The following is a 21,623-nucleotide window of genomic DNA, read 5'->3' as shown; positions in this document are numbered from 1 at the left end:
CTGTGCTAATTACTATTACTCTTATTATTATTATTATCTCTCTTTCTCTTTCTTTGTCTCTCTCTCTCTCTCTCTCTCTGTTTCTCTCGCGTGCTTGGTATTAAAAATTCGAAAAAAGCTCTTACGCTTCTTAAAAAGCAATATTGACTTATAATTTCCTTAGCTAATCTTCTTAAGTATTATACTCCGAGATAGCCGAGAGTAAAATTTTGTTCAGTGATTTTTCAACTAAAATTTCAAGTAAAATTTGTTCATTGATTTTTTAGATGATACGTCCGATTATTTTTGAAATATTAAAATCTTTAAAAAGAAAGGCTTTACCTAATAGCATTTTAAAAGTGGTAAACGTCGGTGAATGACATAATTCTCATGAAAAAGAATTCTTTTAATAAAATTTCCAAGATTGACATATTGACGTATATATTTCCTTGAGTATCAACGTAAAATCATTTTTAGTTAGGAATATTAACCAAGTATATATGTATGTATGTAAGAATATATGTATACGAGTATGTATGTACGTTGTCATAAATAGTCGAAGAGTATTATACGGTGAACGTCATATCAACGCCCATTTGAAGTTTGAGTTTCGACGCTTAACTTGAACGATGACGATTATTGCCGACTCATCGCGTCATAATGGTATATCTGTGCTCCACACCACCGGTCGATTCTACCTGCCTTATCTATCTCAAACGTCAATTGAGAGAGCGAGAGAGAATGAGAGAATAAGAGAAAGAAAGAAAGAAGAAAGGTAGATCACTGACGCTACTATTAAAATCATTTCATCCATGTTCGCATAATTTGCACGACGTTATAGTAAACGTACAGGGATTGCGATATAATCTTCAACAAATCTTTTCGATATTGTGAAAAATGATACTTGATCAAAACGTATCGTCATTATAACGGGCGAAGTGAACAACAACGAAGACAAGAAGAATCTCTTTCGCTTTCTCTCTCTCTCTCTCTCTCTCTTTCTCTCTTTCTTTTCTTCTATCTTTCTGTATCTCACGAGAAAATTTCACTCGTAGAAAAGTAGAAAATCGATATCGATCTTCGAACGATCATCCGCTGAAGTTTCTCGCAAAATTCACGATCTCTCGCACTCTTTCACTCTATCGAAGTACATGGATGGTGAAAGTTTGCATAATGCGTTTGTGATCGGCGGCGAACGATATCGAAGTCTTGTTCGTGCCAACGACGTAAAAAACATGAAATGTAAGGTAACTTGGAGTACCGAACGATCTCACATATTGAAATTTTAACGCTCTCTCTCTCTCTCTCTCTCTATCTCCCTCTCTCTTGTGAGACGGCTGGAACGTTATTAGGGCACGTATATATGCAGTTATGTATTTGTAGATATATATATATATATATATATATATATATATATATATGTACTTACATATATACTCTACACATATGTATATACTAACTGTGAATATATACGGTTATAGGTGTGATAATGATAACGTGCGAGGAGTCTTGTAATTACTTCGACATAATCGATAGATTATCATTATCGTTGTCCGTACTTACAAACGTTAACAAGAAAGAAGAAACGAAAAATAAACTTTACTTTAGGAAAAAAATAAAAGGAATAAGGTCGACAAATAAAAAACGGGCTACAAAAAAATAATACATCGTTTAGATAAAAACGTCGATTAAAGATGACGTTATAAAAGTTTACATTTACAAAATTATATATATCTAATTGAGAATACGAAGAAATAAAGAGATAGAGATAGAGATAGAGATAAAGATAGAAAGAGTTAATAAATGATAAGACTAAAAAGATATTAGGAGAGTAATTACATCAAACGCGGAGATGGTTACCAGTTGTACGGTATATAAAGTGGCATTTAGCTTCTTCTTCTCGAAAAGCTCGAGAGCTGCGTGAACGCGATAAAGCTGCAAAATGGCGGTTCGAAGGGAAATCCTTGCGGCCGGCGCGAAGCGCAATTTCCCGCGTCACACTTGCATTTCCAACTGCAATTCCCTCTAGCTCGAGTAAGCATCCCCGAGATACCTCTTTTCTCTATCCTTTTCTCTCTTCTTCCCACTCTTACACTTTCTCTCTCTCTCTCGTTCTCTTTATCTCTCTATCTTTATCTCTATCTCTATCTCTCCCTCTTTCTGTCCATCTATTTTTCCCTCGTTCTCCTGTCCCTGAATTTCTCTCTACTTCTAGCCGTTCGATCCCGAATTTGTTTTCTTCGTTGAACTTCCATCTCGTCTCGAGATACTTCCTTTCCATTCGTCACCGAGCAAAAACTTTCGGTCCATCTGGGCCGTGAATTAAAGTTTTGGTGTTACCAACCTCCCTCCTCGGATCCTCCAGCATCATCCTTTCTCTCCTACTACTACGATAGAACTTTCGATCAAGTTAAATTAACAATCGAGTTTCAATTAGTGTCATAAATCCGACTTTTTTCGACTTCCATTTTCCTCCTCCTTCACTCCTTTCTCTTTTTACTCTCTATCGATTTCTTATTCGATTTTGATCGAAACAAAGGAAAAAGCAAATGACCTTTTTCTTTTTCTCTTCTTTTCTTTTCTTTTTTATTTATTTATTTTTTTTTTTCTTTTGCATGTTTTTTTTTTTTCTTGAAGGATAAAAAAGAAACGAAAAAGTTCCTTCGAACAACGGGATGATAATTTATCTAAATACCATAGCTATCTCTGGTAACCATGGTAAAAGACGAAGAAGATAATTCGTTGGAACAATGTTTGACCACGAAACTCGAGCTCAGTTCTGGAATAAAGTTGACGCGATACGAACTAGAATTTAGGTGTTACGTACCACAACGAAGATAATCCGCAGGAGAGAATGGAGGTCACATGGATGAACTTTAAAGAATCTTCCGGCCGTGTTAAATGGAAACGAATGGCGGACTCGGAAACTTCTGCATTAAACTCATTACGAGACCGACTTGGATAACGCCCTTGCTCGTTACACTTACGACGAACTTCCGGTACTCGCAATAAGGAGTTTTTCTCTATAACCACCTTTCTCTCATCTTCATATACCTTCGTCATATGTTCCATCTATTTTCCTTCTAATTATCTAGATTATCGATAAAACACACTGATCAACGAATATTACCTTATTTCTGTGAACATGCATATCTAAAATAAGATCTTTAACATCAGCCTTTAACAGTCAACCCAGTGATTTTCTCGCTTGTGATTGATGATACAAAACATTTACGAGAAGTAATTTGAAACATTAAAAAAAAAAATATATCAAATGGAAAAAGTTATATAGCCGATCACGGAGGTATATTGAAACTTTGAACTTTAATATAAAATATTAAAAAAAGGAAAAAAGCTCTATTCTGTATCTTTTATCTATCTTGTACCTTTTATTAATGTTACAACAAAAATTTCTTTCTAATTCTAAATATACTTCGCGTATACCAATTTATTCATATCTATTTAAAAATTCGGAGTACTCTTTGCCTAGTCTCAAAAAAGTGATTTCATTCTAAAGAGAAAGAAAAAGAAACAAAATATCTGAATATTTCCATGACTCCACTGTAAATATATTTCGTTAACATATAGGACATACTTTGCAAAGTAACTCGGTTGCGAGTTGAAAAAGTCAAGTATTTCCGGACATATATACATAAGCCGTTCGTATATATATGTGTGTATATATACACACACACACACACACACACACCACCCTTTCAAATTTTTAATATCCTTCCGTAAACTTCACACCATTCTCGTGGTCTGCGCATCATTTCGTGGTACACTACTATATACGCTTGATACACTTTTACGATGGAAACGTTATATATAATAAAAAACAAAGAAAAGAAAAAGAGAGAAAAAGAGAGAAAAAGATATCACGAAATATCGTTTGAAATGTCATAAAAATCTAAAAAAAAAAGAAAAAAGAAAAAGAGATAGAGAGAGAGAGAGAATTTCCGTAATTTTACGATAGCACAATAAATTCATATCGTTTATATTACATTAATACTTGATTATATCGATCGCATTTATGCGAAAATTATTATCTATTATTTCGAATTTATGTCAGTCCGTATATTTTCATTCGCATTCTTCCTTGTTTCTATCTCGACTTCGAACGAGACCATCGTTTATTCACATTGAACGAGAGACTATCTCGAATAGCCCAAGGATATGTATCGTGTTAACGATCTAGTGATTTATCTATTATCTTGCTAAATTATCCAGCTTATCCAAACTAATTATAGTATAGTATCAATAATTATATAATAATTGTAATAATTAAACGTTCGGATTATCGAACAGAGAGGAAAAAATAATTACTCTTCTTTCTCTTCCTTTGATTGTTCTCAAATCTTTGTTAAACTAAAAAATAATCCTAATTATATCTACATATATATATATACTTGTCAATAAAATGACGACTGAACAACTTCTTCGCGAACCGATGCTACTTTCGTGTAACCTCTGTTTTCGTATCGTTACGAACGTACTTGTTTTCGTCTAACGAAAGATTCTCACGCAAGAACTTTTTGATAAGATCACTTTTCGAAGATAATTTACCGTAACGTTCTCGCGTATCTTCCTTTCAACGGGTCGTTGGTGAATGTCGTTTAGATATTTGGAACGACGAACTTCGAACGTATAAAGTTCTCACGAAAAAGAAGAATTCAACGGTGGGTAACCACGGAATCGGTCGACGGGCAATAAAATTTTCTCGACGTTATCGCTATTACGAGATAAAAAGATCTGATTTTTCCCAAGGAAAAACAAGGGGATTCGATTGCTGAAATCAAAAATAAAATTAATGGACGATATTGACTGACGTTGGGGGGGGAAAAAGAAAAAAAGAAAAGAAACGAAGAAATACCTTTAACCTTTTCATTCCGAATGTATGTGCGTGTGTGTGTATATATATATATATATTCGTATATACACACAGCGTACATCGAAGAATGAACGTTCAGATACGAATAGGATATAGATATAGCTACGCCATCGAAAAATTGACACTCATATACGAATAGTGTATCGAGCATGGTAAGCGCTTCGTACGTCAGCGTCGAGATGTCAGCGATGAGTTCTCTTCACGGAAAACACATTATTTCACAAACGCATCGAAGCAAAAGGGTTAATAGGTCACTATACGATAGAGATAGAGATAGAAAGATAGAAAGAGACGGAGAGAGACAAGAGAGAGGGGGGGGGAGTAAAAGCTTTGAAGCTTTTCGAACGAGTTTAACTTTGGAAAGTTTTCAACAGCAATGCACTTGAATCGAATCGACTAGATACACATTGGTGATGATAGTATTAGTGTTAGTTTCCATAAGACTAATGACTTTGGTAAGTGCGACATAAATTATGTTTCTTTTTTTTTTTTCTTCCTCCTCCTTCCTCCGACATCGGCAACTCGAAAGACATCACGAGTTAACTGACTTCCGTTCACGTAATGCGAACATTGAGAAATGCGAACGAATCAATTTTCGGCACTTTCCTGACTAACCTTGATGATATTAATCAATCGCTCGTGAAAAAAAAGATAAAAAAAAAAAGAATGGAGAAGAAGAGGAGGTAGAGAGAAAAAAAGAAAGAAGAAAAAGAATGAAATATCCTCAGGGAATTCGAAGATGGATAAGCGTTAACGTTTGCCTCTTTTCCTCTTCCCTTCGTGAAAGCTTTTCGAATGTTACACAATAATAAATATATCTGTATTACGTTTGCGTTTATACGAGAACGAGAAGAGTAAAAATGTTATCTTATTGAATTTGAATACGCCGAAAATTGAAAAGGGACCCGTGTCGGACGATATTTATTTATTCATTTATTTATTTATTTATTTATTTATTTATTTATTTATTGATTTATTTATTCATGTTATGCTATTTATTTATTACGTAAATAAATACAGCGACAACGAGCGAATGAGGAAAAAATTAAAAAGAAATAAATAAAAATAAAGCGAGGATGATATGATACGAAATCTTCAACTATTTAATCCATTTAGATATAATGATAACGATAGCGTTCAACGTCAGTACGCGTGCTTCTTAATGAAGAGCTATCCGTTAAACGAATCGATATCGATCCTCGAAAATAAACACGCAGTAGGCATGATTTCGTACAACGAATGATCGTTAGTTCGTGATATAATAGTTTGGTCGTTAACAATTATATAAAGTTAACAGAAATCTCTGAACGTTCATTCTATAAAAAATCATTTATTTATACTAGTAACAAAGTGATTGCGAACGATATGTTTGTGACTTTGTGTACGTGTTGACTTGTATCTATTATACGCAACTATGCATACATATATACGATATCGTACATACATCATACATACATATATATGTATATATTTCTTTTTGCTTTATTACTATCGATCGTAAAACCGATAATCGAACAATTACGCCATTTTCATGCGCAACATTGGAGAAATACTCTCACGGATTCGCCTAAACCGGTCAAACAAATTGTTAAATACACGTATGTAGATACATGCGCACTCGTTGTAACACTTCGCGCATTTAATCAATCCGAGTACTTAACCATTAAATGCAAGCATGCCCACCGAGAGAAAATTTTTTATTGGATTCGTCGGCTATAAAATACGCTTTGTTTTTCGTCCTTTGATTATTAGTTAAAATTCTAAAAAGCTATTGAAAGTTTTATTAGAACCTTTCAATCGCTATATGTCACTAATTGAAATAATAATTAATTACCAACGTCGTATCATCATCGTCGTTTTTACACAGATATAGATATAACTATCAAAATATCTTACAAATATTGTTATTTTTATTTTATTTTATCGTAGATAACTTTATTAGAAATAGTTGAAATATTTTTATAAAAATTTCGTTGGAGCTCGTGACATTGTTTTTAAATGAACTAAAATTAAAAAAAAGAAAACAAAAGAAAAAAAAGGCAACGAATAATACGTACGATAACGAAATGGATATCGATTACGCAAAAAAAGAATTCAAGTTATTCCGATAGACAAACGAAGATAAATAAAAGTAAAGAACGAAATCTAAATTCATTGAAATATAGTTACGTTTCATGTCGTATATCGCTATGACTGGTCTTCATCGTGCTTGAATGATCAAATACTACGATTTGAGCCTTTGAAAAGGTTAATTAGTTTCACATCCGGGTCCCGTAGCAACGCTACTGACAACGTAGATCGAATCAGCGAAGTGAATATTTCCTGTGAGCTTCGAGTTGCTTGGATTTATTCGACCGATTTTTTCGAGATTTTATTACAGACTATTTTTCTTCCTCCCATGGAACCAACTTTATTATATAGCTTTTCCTCTCCATGATTTACGAGTCAGTTGTTTCTTCTTTTTCTTATCGCGTTGACTAGGGAAACTCATCGTTAGGACTTACGAAATAAGAACAGTAAAATCTCGTGAAAGGGAAAATCTGGTGAAAGGGACAAAGGTTACTTCGATGTGGAAATATGTAATATATAGATGGTCGGTCACGGTATTACGAATATATGTACATGTACATATATTTTTCATCCAAAGTCATGAACGACAGTAGTAGTCTCCAACAAAGCGATTCGGTAAAAGCAAAAAAAAAAAAACGAGCTTTTGCTCTGCTTTCCTGACCGACGAACGAAGCTTTAGCAGCTGTTACGCGAGGACTTCGCGAAATAACACGTTTCCTGTCGAAACGATACGCGTGTGTCTCTGTGTATATGTGTGTGTGTGTGTGTGTGTATGAATGCGATAGGTATATACGTAGGTATCTACGGGATCGTACATAGATACTCGTAACGTCGCTTTTGTAATCGGTCGAAAAAAAGAAGAGGAAAAAGAAAAAATATACTACCATATCGAAAAAACTCGATAAATCTAACGAATATTCATGACATCCCGAATCATCGACACGCATCTATGATATCTCTCCTCGTATTAAATTTACCAAGGATGGCAACATCGACGAGGTATGAATTTTTTTTTTTTTTCTATCTCGAACCCATACGATAATATTGATGCCTGCAGCGTCCTCTATTTTTAACAATAACAAAAGCAACCTGAGAAAAATGTGTATCCGAGCTTTCGTTAAGCAAATAAATATCTCGTTCGACGGTACTTAAGTAATAACGTAAACATTGCCTTGTTATTATTTCTCCCTTTCTCTCTCTCTCTCTTTCATCTTTGATATTTCCTTTTAACGTATCTATCGACAAATTAATAAATCATATCGACCCTTTTTACATGGGTGAAAGGTCTGAGAAAACAACCCCAACCATACACTAGCAAGTACGGACAGTGATTAATACGCTTGCGATGCTTCCCGTTAAAAAGTGTTCAATACGTTGTTTGCGAGTATCAGTGCACAAAAGAAAAAAGAGAAAGAAAGAGAGAGAGATAGAGAAAAAAATATTGAGGGTAAGCAAGGATAAAGGAAATTTGTCTCGACGCTAAAACCGTGTTACCTTGGAATACCATTTATGATAATACGAATCAATCAAAGAAAGAAACATTCTATAAGAATAATAGGTCCATCGATAAAACATGATTAAAATCAATCGGCCTGATCCCAAAATGATCTATCTGTTCGTGTTGACATGCATTAAGTCGAACGAGAAGAAAGAGAATGAGAAAGAGATATATACGTATATGTATATAGAGAGAGAGAGAGACAGAGAGAAAGAGAGATAGAGCTAGAATTACATAGATCAGCACGTTTGGACACTTATTGTCAGTCGGCGATTCGGACATCGTCGTTTGACTTTCTGCAAGAGCTGGCGCCACAATGGCTTTTACAGGAGAGGCAACACACAATTGATTGTCCAGGGTAACGTTGGCACACGTTGTCTCCGTGCAGAATGACCAAGAACGAGCCGATAGTGGACAACGCGACGATAGCTTTGATCCATAGCCCGGTACACCGGGCTCACGTAAACATGACAAATCTACTTGTGCGTTCGCTCATACGAAGGCCTCGTGGATGCTGTACCACCCGAATGAGAGCCGAAATAGCTCGTTTGCAAACTCGCCCTTCTCTTTGTCTATGCCATCGAGGCATCGCGATTCCCACGTAAAACACGCACGGACTCGGAACGGAGCACAACGCAGATGCTCGATGATAATGATTTATCACAATGTTTTGCCGCGTTGTTATACGTTACCTAGCTGCTGCTACCCAGACGACGACGAGAACGACGAGAATGACGACGACGACGACGACGACGACGACGTGGGTAAACGACGAAGCTGCTCTCATAAATCATCGTGAATTTATGAGCACCCTCTCGTAAAAATAATTATGCAAATATTTTAACGTATATTTCCAAGTATTAGTCACGACTACGTTACTAGATAGATATCCTTTTAAAAATTTCATATAATAATCACTTTAAATACTATTAATTAACCAACTATATACATGCGCGAATTTGTCATTTCGATTTGAAGACGATTATAACGATAAGGATTTTGCTTATTGATTTTCTCTCTCTGTCTCTCTCTCTCTCTCTCTCTCTCTCTCTCTCTCTCTCTCTACGTCGAAATAATTGGACCTGTTCGTGAGAAACTATCGAGGGATCTAATATTTCCAAGGAGAGTTCAAGCGATAAAATCGATGTTAATGGCTGCTAGAATTTGATGCTACTATACAGTCTAACTATCTAAAAAGACTCTTAGTGTCAAAGGGGGTAAACGAACGAAACTTCTCCTTTGATTCATCCTAATACGCACAAAGTCTCTTGCCTCTCTCTATTTTTTATACGCGCTTTGTGCACCCCAGCACAGTGCAGCTCACCAACGATTCGCTCCACCAACCTCATAAAGCCTTTCATTCGTACATACACTCCATTCAGAAACCTTCTCTTGCTTTATTCTCGATCGTGCTCTCGAACCGTCTTTCACCGAACGCCAAACCACCTTTTAAAAACCATATAAGCTCTCCCCCTATTCGTTATATCAAAAATTCTTCAAATTTCGTCGATTTCGATAAATCTCGATTCTGCTCTTTTCCCTGTTATATCGATATCACGACGATTACTCTCTTTTTTCATCTTTTATTCTTTTTAAATTTTTCGCAAAAAAAAAAACAGAAAGAAAGAACAATTATTTGTCTCCCTTCGTTTCTCTTTCTTTCTTTATCTCCATTTATTTCTCCCTCTGTCTCTTTATTTCTTTTTTTTTTTCCTTTTCATTTCCGTCAAAAGAAGAAAAACAATATACGAATAGCAGTTTTTTTTTTTTCTTTTTATATCGCTCGTGAAACTTTTCGAATATTTCATAAAAACGTGAATGGAGCTATTTTCGTATCGTTCCTTTTACAGAGTTTATCAAAAGCATATAAAAAAAGGGGGGGAATAAAAAAAAGAAAAAGAAAGAAAGAAAATGTAACTAAGGGAACCAACTGCGATCGGTCGTAACCGAAAGTGCAAAGCGTACGAGCATCCTGCGTCCTGACGATAGTCGAATTCGAACGCGAAGTCTCGTCGCGACCTGCGCAAATCCGTGGATAATGGTAGGGGCGGAATGGGATGGGGTAGGATGTAGAAGAGGTAACTACCAAATCCCCAACGATTTATGTACATATTTTTGCGAAACGCATCGGACTGTAATTCGAGCTTCGTTGGACAAAAGGAATACTTCGTATACAATTTTATAAAAATATATATATATGTGTGTGTGTGATTAAAAGTGATGTCACATATCTAATTATAATTATTCACCGATAATATTACTCCTACGTCATTAAGCTTTCACGTTTAATAATTATTTTTTATAATTTTTAACAATGACAAAATACGTTGATGAGAAATTATTCATAAATATTATATATATAAAAATTGCTAACTTATGAAGTTTGTTGTGAATTATAGATGCTGCAACGTGAAGAATCGCATATATTATTTCTATATAAATATTATTTACATCTGAACTTGTTTGCAAGAATCAATCCCGTAGTAACGTTCGAAACAATAAAATGTTAGAAAAAATATTCGATATTAAAGTCGTGCCAGGGACTTACACTTTATCTTCGTTCGAAAGTAATAACTATTATTTACAAAATACAGTTGAATCGTGGTATGCAAACGTTCGCAGAAAAGAGTTATTGTTCTGTGCACAAAGAGATGAGGAAACCCGAGAAAGGAAAGGAGAAAGGAAGATCGAAAAGGGGAAGATAAAGGAAAATATGAAAGTAAATGAAACAAAGAACGACTTTACAAGTATTCGACAAAACATTATTGGATATGGAATGCTTTTCGTAAGATAGAAAGAAGACTGACGTAATTATAATGTTTCGGAGAATAATAAACTTATCTCGGTAAGAAAAAGTGAATCGAATGTTATAAAACAACAGTAAGCTTTTAACGTTTGAAAGAAAGTTATTTGTATTGTAGAATAACTGTGGTATTTATAATTGGTCGGTCCAACTACTTAAGTATTTACTTTTCCTGCCCGATATTACACTCGAATAAATAAAATAAAAAACAAAATAAAATACGCTAAAAGTATACAAGCTTTCGAATTTTCTTTCTCTCTCTATTTGCTTTCCATTTTATATCAGTGAACAATGGTAAGACACGAGAGTTGTAAATAAGAGATAGATAAATAGATAGATAGAGAAAGAGAGAGAGAGAGAGAGAGAAAGAGAGAATAAAGAGATCATTTACAATGGTTCTCTCGATCAACAAAGAAACGCGAATAACACAGGAATCGAATTACGTTGTAATCCAACAAGTCGTTTCAAAGGCACCGTCTATCTCATTCGATAAAACGATCAATTTTTCTCATTTATAAATCCTAGATAATCTTAGACTGTCATTACCATTCAACATTCGCTTATTCCTTACACTCATCGTTAAATCGTGTCACTTTCGTTTGTATCTACGTTCGTGCGGAAGTAAATAAGTACATAAGTAATTAATTAATTAAGTAATTAAGTAAGTAAGTAAGTAAGTAAGTAAGTAAGTAAGTAAGTAAGTAATTAAGTAAGTAAGTCAGTCAGCAGTCAGTCAGTCAATAAGTAAGTAGATAGTAAAGATCAACATTTGACCACGTCGCACCGGCTAAAACTCAATTCCCTTAGCTTATAACAATTATGTTCTAAATAAACCATCGAGTTCAAAACAGAATTCTCTCTCTCTCTCTCTCTCTCTCTCTCTCTCTCTCTCTCTCTCTCTCTCTCCCCCCCCCCCCCTGTATCAGTGAACTTTTACCTATGGGACTTACAATTAACGAATGCGCTATATAAATCTTGAGTCGTTAGAGAAGGGTGAAAAAGATTCGTCGTCCCTCGAGAATGATCACGGAGTTGTAGCTGTAAAAGTATAACAAAGTTCCTTGCGAAGCTTCGCTCGCTTACTTTAATCTCTTGTTTGTTCTCAACGTGGTACATAGATAAAGAATTTGAAAGGATCGAATATTCACATCGAAATTGGAAAGAAAGAAAGAAAGAAAGAAACGAAGAAACGCAAAATGAGAGAGAGAGAGAAAGAAAGAAAGAAAGAAAGAAATAGCAAAAGTTAGGATAGGGTTGAAGAGAGACCGACAAAGCTTAATATCTAGATATGGCGTCGTCGGAGAAAAGAAAACGCAATTCGCGTATTTTCGCTTACCTCCATCGCACTACGACGCTCGCACTCTTCGTACTTCGTGATAAACAAATCAATGTCGTCGCACGACTGTCTTGTATTTATCGATTGAAGCTAGAAACACGCTCGCTAAAGCGAAAGAGGAAGGGGAAGAAGAATGGGGTGGGAGACAAGATCGAAGAGAAGGGAAGATCAATCTGAAAGAGACTGTTTCTTTTACATTCTTTCTTGAAATGTAAACATAAACAAATACGTTTTCGTCCTATTAGTCCTTTGTATTTCGCTCGGAACGATGATATTTCCTCGAATCGTTGATACAATCATTCAGTTCGGCATAAATTACTCTTGTCATGTTACAACGGTTACAAACGTTCCAACGCGTTCGTTTTTTTTTTTATTTTTTTATTTTTTACATTAAAATGAATTTTGATTTTGAAGAAATTTAAATCTTCTCTATGTTCTTCCTCATACTCGAATACATTTTACAACACGTTCATGTAAAAAATATGAGGCCCATGTCCAGTTTCCAACCGAATATCATTGGACATGAATCAATAATCGAATTGGACATATAGTATATAGATATTATATTATATATGTATCAGTAGATGTTGAAATATTATACGCGGGAAATGGAACTTTTTATTATTACTCTTTTTTTTCTGTTTCTTTCTTTCTTTTTTCTTCTTTTTTTTTTTCTCTATCGATTTCTCGTCAACGTGAAATAATCATGTACCTCTGATACATAGAAATAGTACATACATACATACATACATGCATAGGAGATTCGTTCGGAGAGTAGCTTTTTTGTTGGGATAAACGTTTGAAAGTAACAGTCACTACTTTCGAAGTAGGAAAGGAGAAATAAGAGAGAAAAAAAAGAAAAAAGGAAAAAAGAAAGAAAAAGAAAAGAATAAGTAGAAAAATAAGAATAAGAAGAAGCAAAAATTCGGATCTATTCGAACGACTCACTAGTGACCCATTTTGTTAACTTACGTTTCATATTGGAATCAAGCCAGAAAGAAGCTTTTCCCGAAGAAAAATACTTTAACATAACCCGCACGTTTCTTTGTTTAAAGATCCACACTTTCAATACGTCACGATGAATCGTGTTCACCGGCGCGTAACGTTGGCGTGAATGAACAATCGCCTTCTCTAACTTATTCTGCTCATTTTTATTTATAAGTTGGGAAACTTAAAAACTCGTGACGCCTGTGTAAATCACTTTTTAGGCCGCAATCGTGCCTCGTTAACCACCCGCTTGTATGTATCACTTAATTGTCCATGAACGAAGAAACCTTGATATCGTTTTTTACCCCATCTTTTTTTTTTTATTCAATAAATAAAATTTGTCATCGTTTGAGAGAAAAAAGAGACATACAGAAAGAGAAAAGAGACAGATATTTCATATATGATATACAAAGGAATACAACGAATACCAAATTTGAAATGCAATTGAAGTAATAACTTCAATTGATTTTATATTTCTATAAAATTATCGATTTACGATTTTTCTTCTCTCTCTTTCTCTCTTTCTCTGTCCCTGTATTTATCTCTATCTTTTTTCTCATTTCAATTACACTAGGTTTAACACGCAAACCGTTCTACCGTAAATCCACGACATTTTAGTTGTTAAGAAACGTAGGACGGTAGCGCAATCAGCCGGTCTACGAGGAGCAATATTTTAAAAAACCGATGTCACTGGTCTAGCTATAAAGCAACAACACTCGGGTTCCTCTTGTGTGTGCACGATGGGCATTGTTAGCTTGACCTACATGCTTTTCAAACTACACCTGGATGCACAATGTATGTACCATTGGAAGATATGTACTCTCGGTACACAGTAGCTAAAGCAGCCAATGTGACTATAGAACTATAGACTGTTGTCTAATGATTAATTAGTATTTTTATGAATCGATCAATGAATCATTATCGCCTGCTATTAAAATACCAACGTAAATCAGGCTCGTTAAATCGTCTTTTCATCGCTTCGACTATCACTACGTTATAAGAAAAACGATAACACAAAATTATTGACCGAATACCTATATACCTATACACCTATATATATATATACCTATATAAAAGTATTTATATATATATATATTTATATGAGAGGAAACAAATAATCGCAAAAAGACATGTAACGGATACGTAACTCTTTCAAACGAGTTTTTTCTCTCTCTCTTTCTCTCTCTCTCTCTCTCTTTCTTTCTTTTTCTAGGTGCTACATCGTTCCGATCGATTTGCTATCCGATCGATATTATTTATTCTTACACCAGCACCTCCACCTCTAGTACTTTTCATTTTCGCTCCACTTTGCCCATCCTACTTTTTTCTCAGCAACAAAGTTTACAGTGCCGTTCAGAGTTGCTCCTCTTGCGTTGCATCCCGCAACGTTCGCCCTTTGTAGCACAAATTACGATGCTATAAACGGCTGAAATAAATAAGTATAAAAGGAAAAAGAGAATGAAATTGGAAAACGGCCGGCAAGCGAACGGGCAAAATGGCGTGGCATCGGGAAGGCAATTGCGCGGATTAAACTCGACTGGTCTTCCTCCTGGCTTTTTTCATATCGGAATATAATTTATTCTCGGTGCATAGAGAGAAAGTGAGATGGGAAACTAAAGAAGAAGAAAAAGAGGGAGAGGGAGAGAGAGAGGGAAACAAGAGAATCGTTACCGAATGCACGATAGAATCGCGATTATCAAAGGTCGATCTAAAATTCGAAATATTCAATTAAATCTGCCGAGATCGGAGATCGTTCGTCTCATCGATCTATACACCTCTCTATATATATATATACACATACACACACACACACATATATATATTCTCGCAAATACTTTATTCCAAATTGGATTTTAAACGACCACCATGCTAAATCGGAACGCATTCTATATATTTCCCAGCTGCATTTCCAGCGGAACTTTATTTGCGGCTGGCCGCAAGAATGTTAGCCCATTTTCCCGCCCTCGCTCTTTTCATAATTACGCGCTCCTTTCCGTACGAAAACAAAAAAAAAGAAAAAAAAGAAGAAAAAGAAGAAGAAGAGGAACAAAGATAGACGTATAAATGAAAACGAAGAGAAAAAAAATGTAAGATAGATAGAGAGACAGACAGAAAGAGGGGAGGGAGGGGAGGAAGAAGTATCGAATGAGAATATAATCGTCGAGTCGGTACTTCATCGTAAAGATAAAAATTACAAAAAAAAAAAATGAAACGAAACTAAAGAAAAAAAATTGTTCTAATGAGTAATTCTTTTCGTTAGCAATTTGTAAAACGCGTTTGTAATAAATTTATCTCATCTAGTCCCCGTGAAACACACTCGCTCACATACCCACGTATTTTCCACAATGTCGCACCTGCGCTCTACTACCGGTAATTATACGAACGGGACGACGCACTTCAAAACGTTTAGCGTTCCGTTTTGTTTCTGGTTGGTAGGAAAATTTACGACGATTTATCTGCGGTAGAGGTAGAACCAACCTTTAAATTAGAACTGTGTTTTTGAATGTAACGAGCATTAACGATGAAATTTACTCTACGATATGTAGGATAAGGGATGCGATAAAGACTTTAGATAGTTTTAACGATTCGATGGACATTTTATTAGAAATTTTTCATAAAAACTTTCTTCACGTTTTAAGGTTACTCGACCACTATGAATTTTTCTTCTCTCTCTTATCTTTCTTATCTTTCTTTTCTTTTATCAAGAACGTTTATACGGTGCAACGTTTTTTCACTGGGAGACTTGTAATAGGCGATTCGGTAAAAATGGAAAAAGAGAAAGAAGAAGAGTAGGATAAAGGAAAGTCGAGATAAGGTCGAAAAGAATAGCTCCATAGAATCTTTCTTTCTCCTTCTTTCTCTTTCTCTCTCTCTATCTCTATCTTTCTATAGTTTCCGTACTGCAGCTCGAAGAAGAAAAAGAAGAAGAAGAAAAAAAAAGTTTTATCCGACGTGGGAAAGTAAAAGGCTCGCCTAAAAGGCCACCGTTGGGGCTCCATATTTCTTCGAGCCTTAATAGCCTGCTACAAGTTGCACGAGTGGCTAACTGCAGCGAACATACATCTTCCGAAATATGAATGGCACGAAGCTTAAAGTCAGGCACGAACTAGTGAAAAGAAATTCGATTAAAATTAAATGTTCCTAGGATCTCGAATCCACGAATCAATGCTAATAATATCGTTCGCATTTATGTTCCGAACGAAGATTCGAAGGAAGAAAGAAAAAAAAGGAAAGAACAAAAAAAAAACAGCATAAAGAATCTCTTTGGTACGACCTTATCGACCAATCTAAACGATTTTACAAAGTCTGTTGACTTTGAAAAGTTGGTTATTCGTTACGGATTCCAAACCGTCGTTATAAGATAAAACCAAAGTAAAGTAAGTACTTTGCGGTTATATTCAAATCTTTGCTATCAGGTTAAGAAGAAAGGATAGCTGTTCAAGCATCGATATCGTTTAATCGAGCATGTTGGTTTTTTGTTCGCGTTGAAACTACGAGATAACGAGTAAAACGAATGATTTACGTCAAATGAACGTTTCAAGAATGATAAACAATATTCGTCAGCGAATATTAAGTGAAAAATTCTAGCTCTCCAACGAAAAGAGAAACTCTCTTCGAATATTCATTGAATGCAAATAATTGAAAGAAAAAAAAGAAAAAGAAAAGAAAATTGATATGTGATATAGTGATATAGAATTATAAAAAAAGCATACCGCAAGAAAAATCGAACTAGAATCTTTCTTGTAATTTATTAAGTTTCGCTTGTCGTTGAATAACTCCGGCAAGGAAATCACACCGAAGAACTGGACATGAACTTTAGTGATTTAAACCGGGACTTCTTTATTGGGACGCTTCTAAAGTACTTTTCCGTGCCAGCCTGGCTCGATATTACACGAATATCATGTGATTTAACGATAGAAAACGAACTTTTTTACGTCCTAACGTTTCTAATTTAGTTAAAACATATAGACATATACATACATACATCATACATACATATATATATATATACATATGTATGTATGTATGTATATATATTGGATCATTTAGTGGATCATTACGAAAAATGATATTTAGCTCCAAATATAAATTACGTCCAATATCGTAAATCGAAATTCTCTTGCTCTTTAAATTCTCATATTTCTCATCAATTCTATATAGAATTCATATTTATCGATTATTATAACGAACTTTCAATACGAGCTTGTTGATATCGCAAATCCCTTTCACGAAAAGTCCGTTGAAATCTCATTCGGAACATTATAACGGGTTGGCTAATCGATTCCTCGAATATTGCGTTCTCGATTTGTAGAAACCCCGGCTGCGGCAGCAAATCGAGCTGGTGATTATCGAAACGAAAACACGTTCGAACTATTGGCAATTTATTGAGCCGACGTGATTGAATATTTGCTGCGTTTACTTCCAACGATGAACAATTTCCCGGACATATTTATCCGTTAATATCTAATTACATTGTTCCTAAGGATTCGCAAAACAATTAAGTTACGATGATTCAAAAATATCAACTCGTGCACGTGAATGTAGATCCTATTGAAACGGGAACGTTCCTTTGATATCCGAAAAATTGAAAAACCCGGAGACACGGATTATTCGACTTTTATTGAGGAAACAGGGTTATCGGAACAATTACTGCGTGCTGTGAACGCGTTTTTTTTTTTTCACGAAAAAGAAAAAAAAAGAAAAAAAAAGAGAAGAAGGGAAAAAAGTGACGAAAAAACGAGTACAATCGCACGAACGATTTTTCAAACATCACGGTCTATTAATCGTGAAATTATTGAAATTTACTATCGACTCAGTCGTGTCTGACAATGAAGAAAAGAAAAAAAATATATATATATATATCAATATAAAGTATCGGAGAACCTGACAACTCGTCGGAGATAAGAAAATCTTCTTACGAAGGAGATACATATGCACTTCTCTGCTAGAATTCGCCATTGGAAACTATTTAAATTTAGTCGCACGCGTTTTTCCGCATCCTCGAATCCAGAATAGACATTTCGACGCTCCGTTTCTCGCGTTTTACTATTTATATGCGCGCGTGTATATGTGTATCTGTCTGTCCGTCCGTCCGTCCGTCTGCTATGTGTGTGTATATATATACACGCGTTCCCATTGGAATACTGATTTTGTCGTCGCGTCGTCTAACGGTACTCGCAGTTGATATTTCATTATTATTCTTCGAGTATTCGAAGCAAGGAGAGTACGAGGCGACGGTACAAACTTGTGATTGAAAATTTCTGTTTCATGCATAAAACTGGATGGCAAAAAAGATTAAGAAACTTGTTCCTGGCAGAATTCATCGTAGATTTAAGTCCGTTTAACTCTTTAACCAAGCCACATGCATATTCTATTAACGGATCTAACCTAAAAACCGCGAGACAGCGTTGCGGCGACGCGAACACCACGAAGCCTTCCTCTCTCGTTAGAGCCGTCAAAGTTTTTTGAGGTAAACGCTATTAAGAAATTACGTACAAAGGAAAAGGATCTGAAAACCGCGACCTGTAACTGTAGCTTCAAAGCAACTTGAGTATCGGCTAATTAATAGGCGGAGAAGAGAAAAAGAAAAAGTCAAAAGTTGAAGTTCTTTACCTCCTTGTCGCCCATGCGATGTACTCGACAATGAAGAAAGGCTGTTTGTCCTACGGCCGTCGTCACGTTCCGTTGAACGTTCACGTCGAAGCTCGGAGCACCACTGGCGTTATGATTCCCCGTTACACTTTCCGCAAGTTTTTGATCGCGAGCAAAAGTACCTGCAAAAGAAAATGTTTACAGAGAGGTCACTTTTTGCTTACATATCGTAAGACGTAGAGGTACTTAAATATATACCGATATATAGGGGGAATAAAGTATACTACGTGTCCTTGAGGGTATACCAGTCTTGTATCGTGAGTAATCATTCGTAGCTTCTATAGGAGTAAATATGACTTTCGAGCTTTAGATAACAGATTACGTATCGTAGACATACACCTATCGAGAGTGTCGGTCGTTAAACGTCGGACGTTTTCAAAGCCGGTTGTGATCATCGACTTGGGCGACCACAGGATTTAGGATTCGGACTCCGCATTGCGATATGTATCGACTATTGTGAGCTTGGTCCACGAGAATGGTCCAGACTCGGATGACAAGCGGTTCTCTCTATTTCGTTATTGATTGCCGATATCCGAACTGGATGTCCACGGTACTCGACGCCCATTCGTGACCCAAGACATCAACGACAGATTGATCCAAGCTCTCGCTCTCAATCGAAGGAAGGGGAGCGAGAGCTGACTCGAATTACCGCTCCGAAGCATTCGCCCGTGGCGCAGTTTCGCTTTTTCCCTTGAAACGTCTCTTCCGCTAATGTTATTGACCTTGGAATAAAACGTAATCGCGTTTCAACGACTTCCTAAGATCTTCTCGAGATTTTCAGAGAGCCGCGAAGTCGAATCTTTGCCAAGACGTATAAGAAAAGAAGATGACGCTCTCGGAGAGATCTTGTTAAACTGTCGGAAGGTGAACGTAGCGAACTTTAGCGAGAAGTCTGCCGTTGACTACGCAGATCGAACGAACGATCTTGTTTCTCGACTTCATTATCAGAGGAATATTCGAATTTGTTTAGCGCAGTTAGCACAAACTAAGAGTGAGAAAGAAAAGGAAAAGGAGAGAAAACTCTTTCGCCATTACACTACTCTCAGCCTAAGTGATTCCGAGTAACATTCGAGTTTCAAGCGTCGGCGGGCCGCAATCCCTGAAGGAGATTTTACCTAATTGGAAATGGAGGGTGAAGTGGATTAAAGAGGCCGGCTATTCAGGACATTGAATTGAATTAATATCAAAGCACCGCGATTGCTCCGATCTACCTTTTGTTAAACTTCTTTCTGCGACATTTAATGCGACTCGATAAAGAAGATAAAGGATGCTGGGATCCTTTGAGATTCGACGAAAAAAGAGCCTCGTTAAAGATTTCAACGAGACCACGAATAACGGGTTTTATCGATCATCGAAAACCGAACATCTTTCGGATTCGAATTACGAAGGATCTACGTTTCTAATCGTCGAACGATCATCGATCGTTGGACACGATAGACAATGATTATTCATCTGTATTGAAACGTATAGTACTTGGATCGGTATCGTAGACAAGGATTCCCTCATTGTGTGTTATACAAGACATCTAATACGAGACCCCTTTCAATGCTGTCACGTACACTCGGTTCCATGGAGATACGCTTCCGGTCAATTTAGAAACGGTACTAGTGGATGCACATCCACGAATGCGATATCAAGTTGTCGAGGTACCTCCCTATTACGGAAGATAACCAAGTGCCTGCTGCGGCGATCATTTTCCTCTACGGTAAATTGGTCACGTGGAGTCGTTCATTGTCACGATTTCGAGCGTACCACGCGATTCTCTCAAGTTTTATAACCGCCACGTGTTTACCATCAAAACGAATAACTCTTGTGTCGTGTCGCGCCGAGAAATTCAATTATCTCCAAGGATTTAAGAAGTAAAGTCTACGCGGAACGTTAGAAAATAATCTTTCGAACGAGTTATCGCGTTCGCGTGACTGTTTTATTTATCTAATTAAAGTTCGACAAAGTGTAAACATTGGTATTTCATTTTCGACGATTAATCGAAAGGAAAAATTAACGAAATCGAAGAATTTCTTTCGTCGTTATATAGTACGAGATCGAACTTGATGAGAGACGAGATTAAACGGCGCGTAAAAAGATTACGGAACACTGCTTGACTCGGAGTGCGATTTCTATAAAGAGATTCTCTGCAAACGTTACATCACCGTACGTGATACGTAATCAGGGTGGAAAGCTAAGTAAATAGCTTGTTTACGGTACCCGATTGGCTTCAGAGAACGGCTAATGATCACACGGACTCCATTTCCCTCTTCCTCGATCTTGTTCTCGGTCTCTGTCTCCCCTAATCTTTAAACGGATATAGGCAGAGTTTACGTTCATTGCTCACTATCCACGATATTAATCGTTTCATAATTTGCAGAATAAAAAAAGAAAAGAAAAAAAACAGACGGTAATAACTAAA

The 21,623-nt window shown here is 36.1% G+C and overlaps 1 protein-coding gene across 1 annotated transcript in view; it reads right to left on the bottom strand.

Moving 5' to 3' along the window:
* LOC127065547 (zwei Ig domain protein zig-8-like) overlaps nucleotides 1–21,623 on the bottom strand; it is a 270,879-nt gene that overhangs the window by 225,688 nt on the left and 23,568 nt on the right. Inside the window, exon 2 of the mRNA XM_050998013.1 lies at nucleotides 19,178–19,338. Within this exon, the coding sequence (XP_050853970.1) occupies nucleotides 19,178–19,338 (161 nt within the window). The remainder of the gene's footprint in view (nucleotides 1–19,177; nucleotides 19,339–21,623) is intronic.

This window comes from Vespula vulgaris, chromosome 8 (genome assembly GCF_905475345.1).
Source record: "Vespula vulgaris chromosome 8, iyVesVulg1.1, whole genome shotgun sequence".
Lineage (NCBI taxonomy): Eukaryota > Metazoa > Arthropoda > Insecta > Hymenoptera > Vespidae > Vespula > Vespula vulgaris.
Note: the sequence above shows the minus strand (reverse complement) of the source record. Positions and strands in the feature narration are given on the sequence as shown.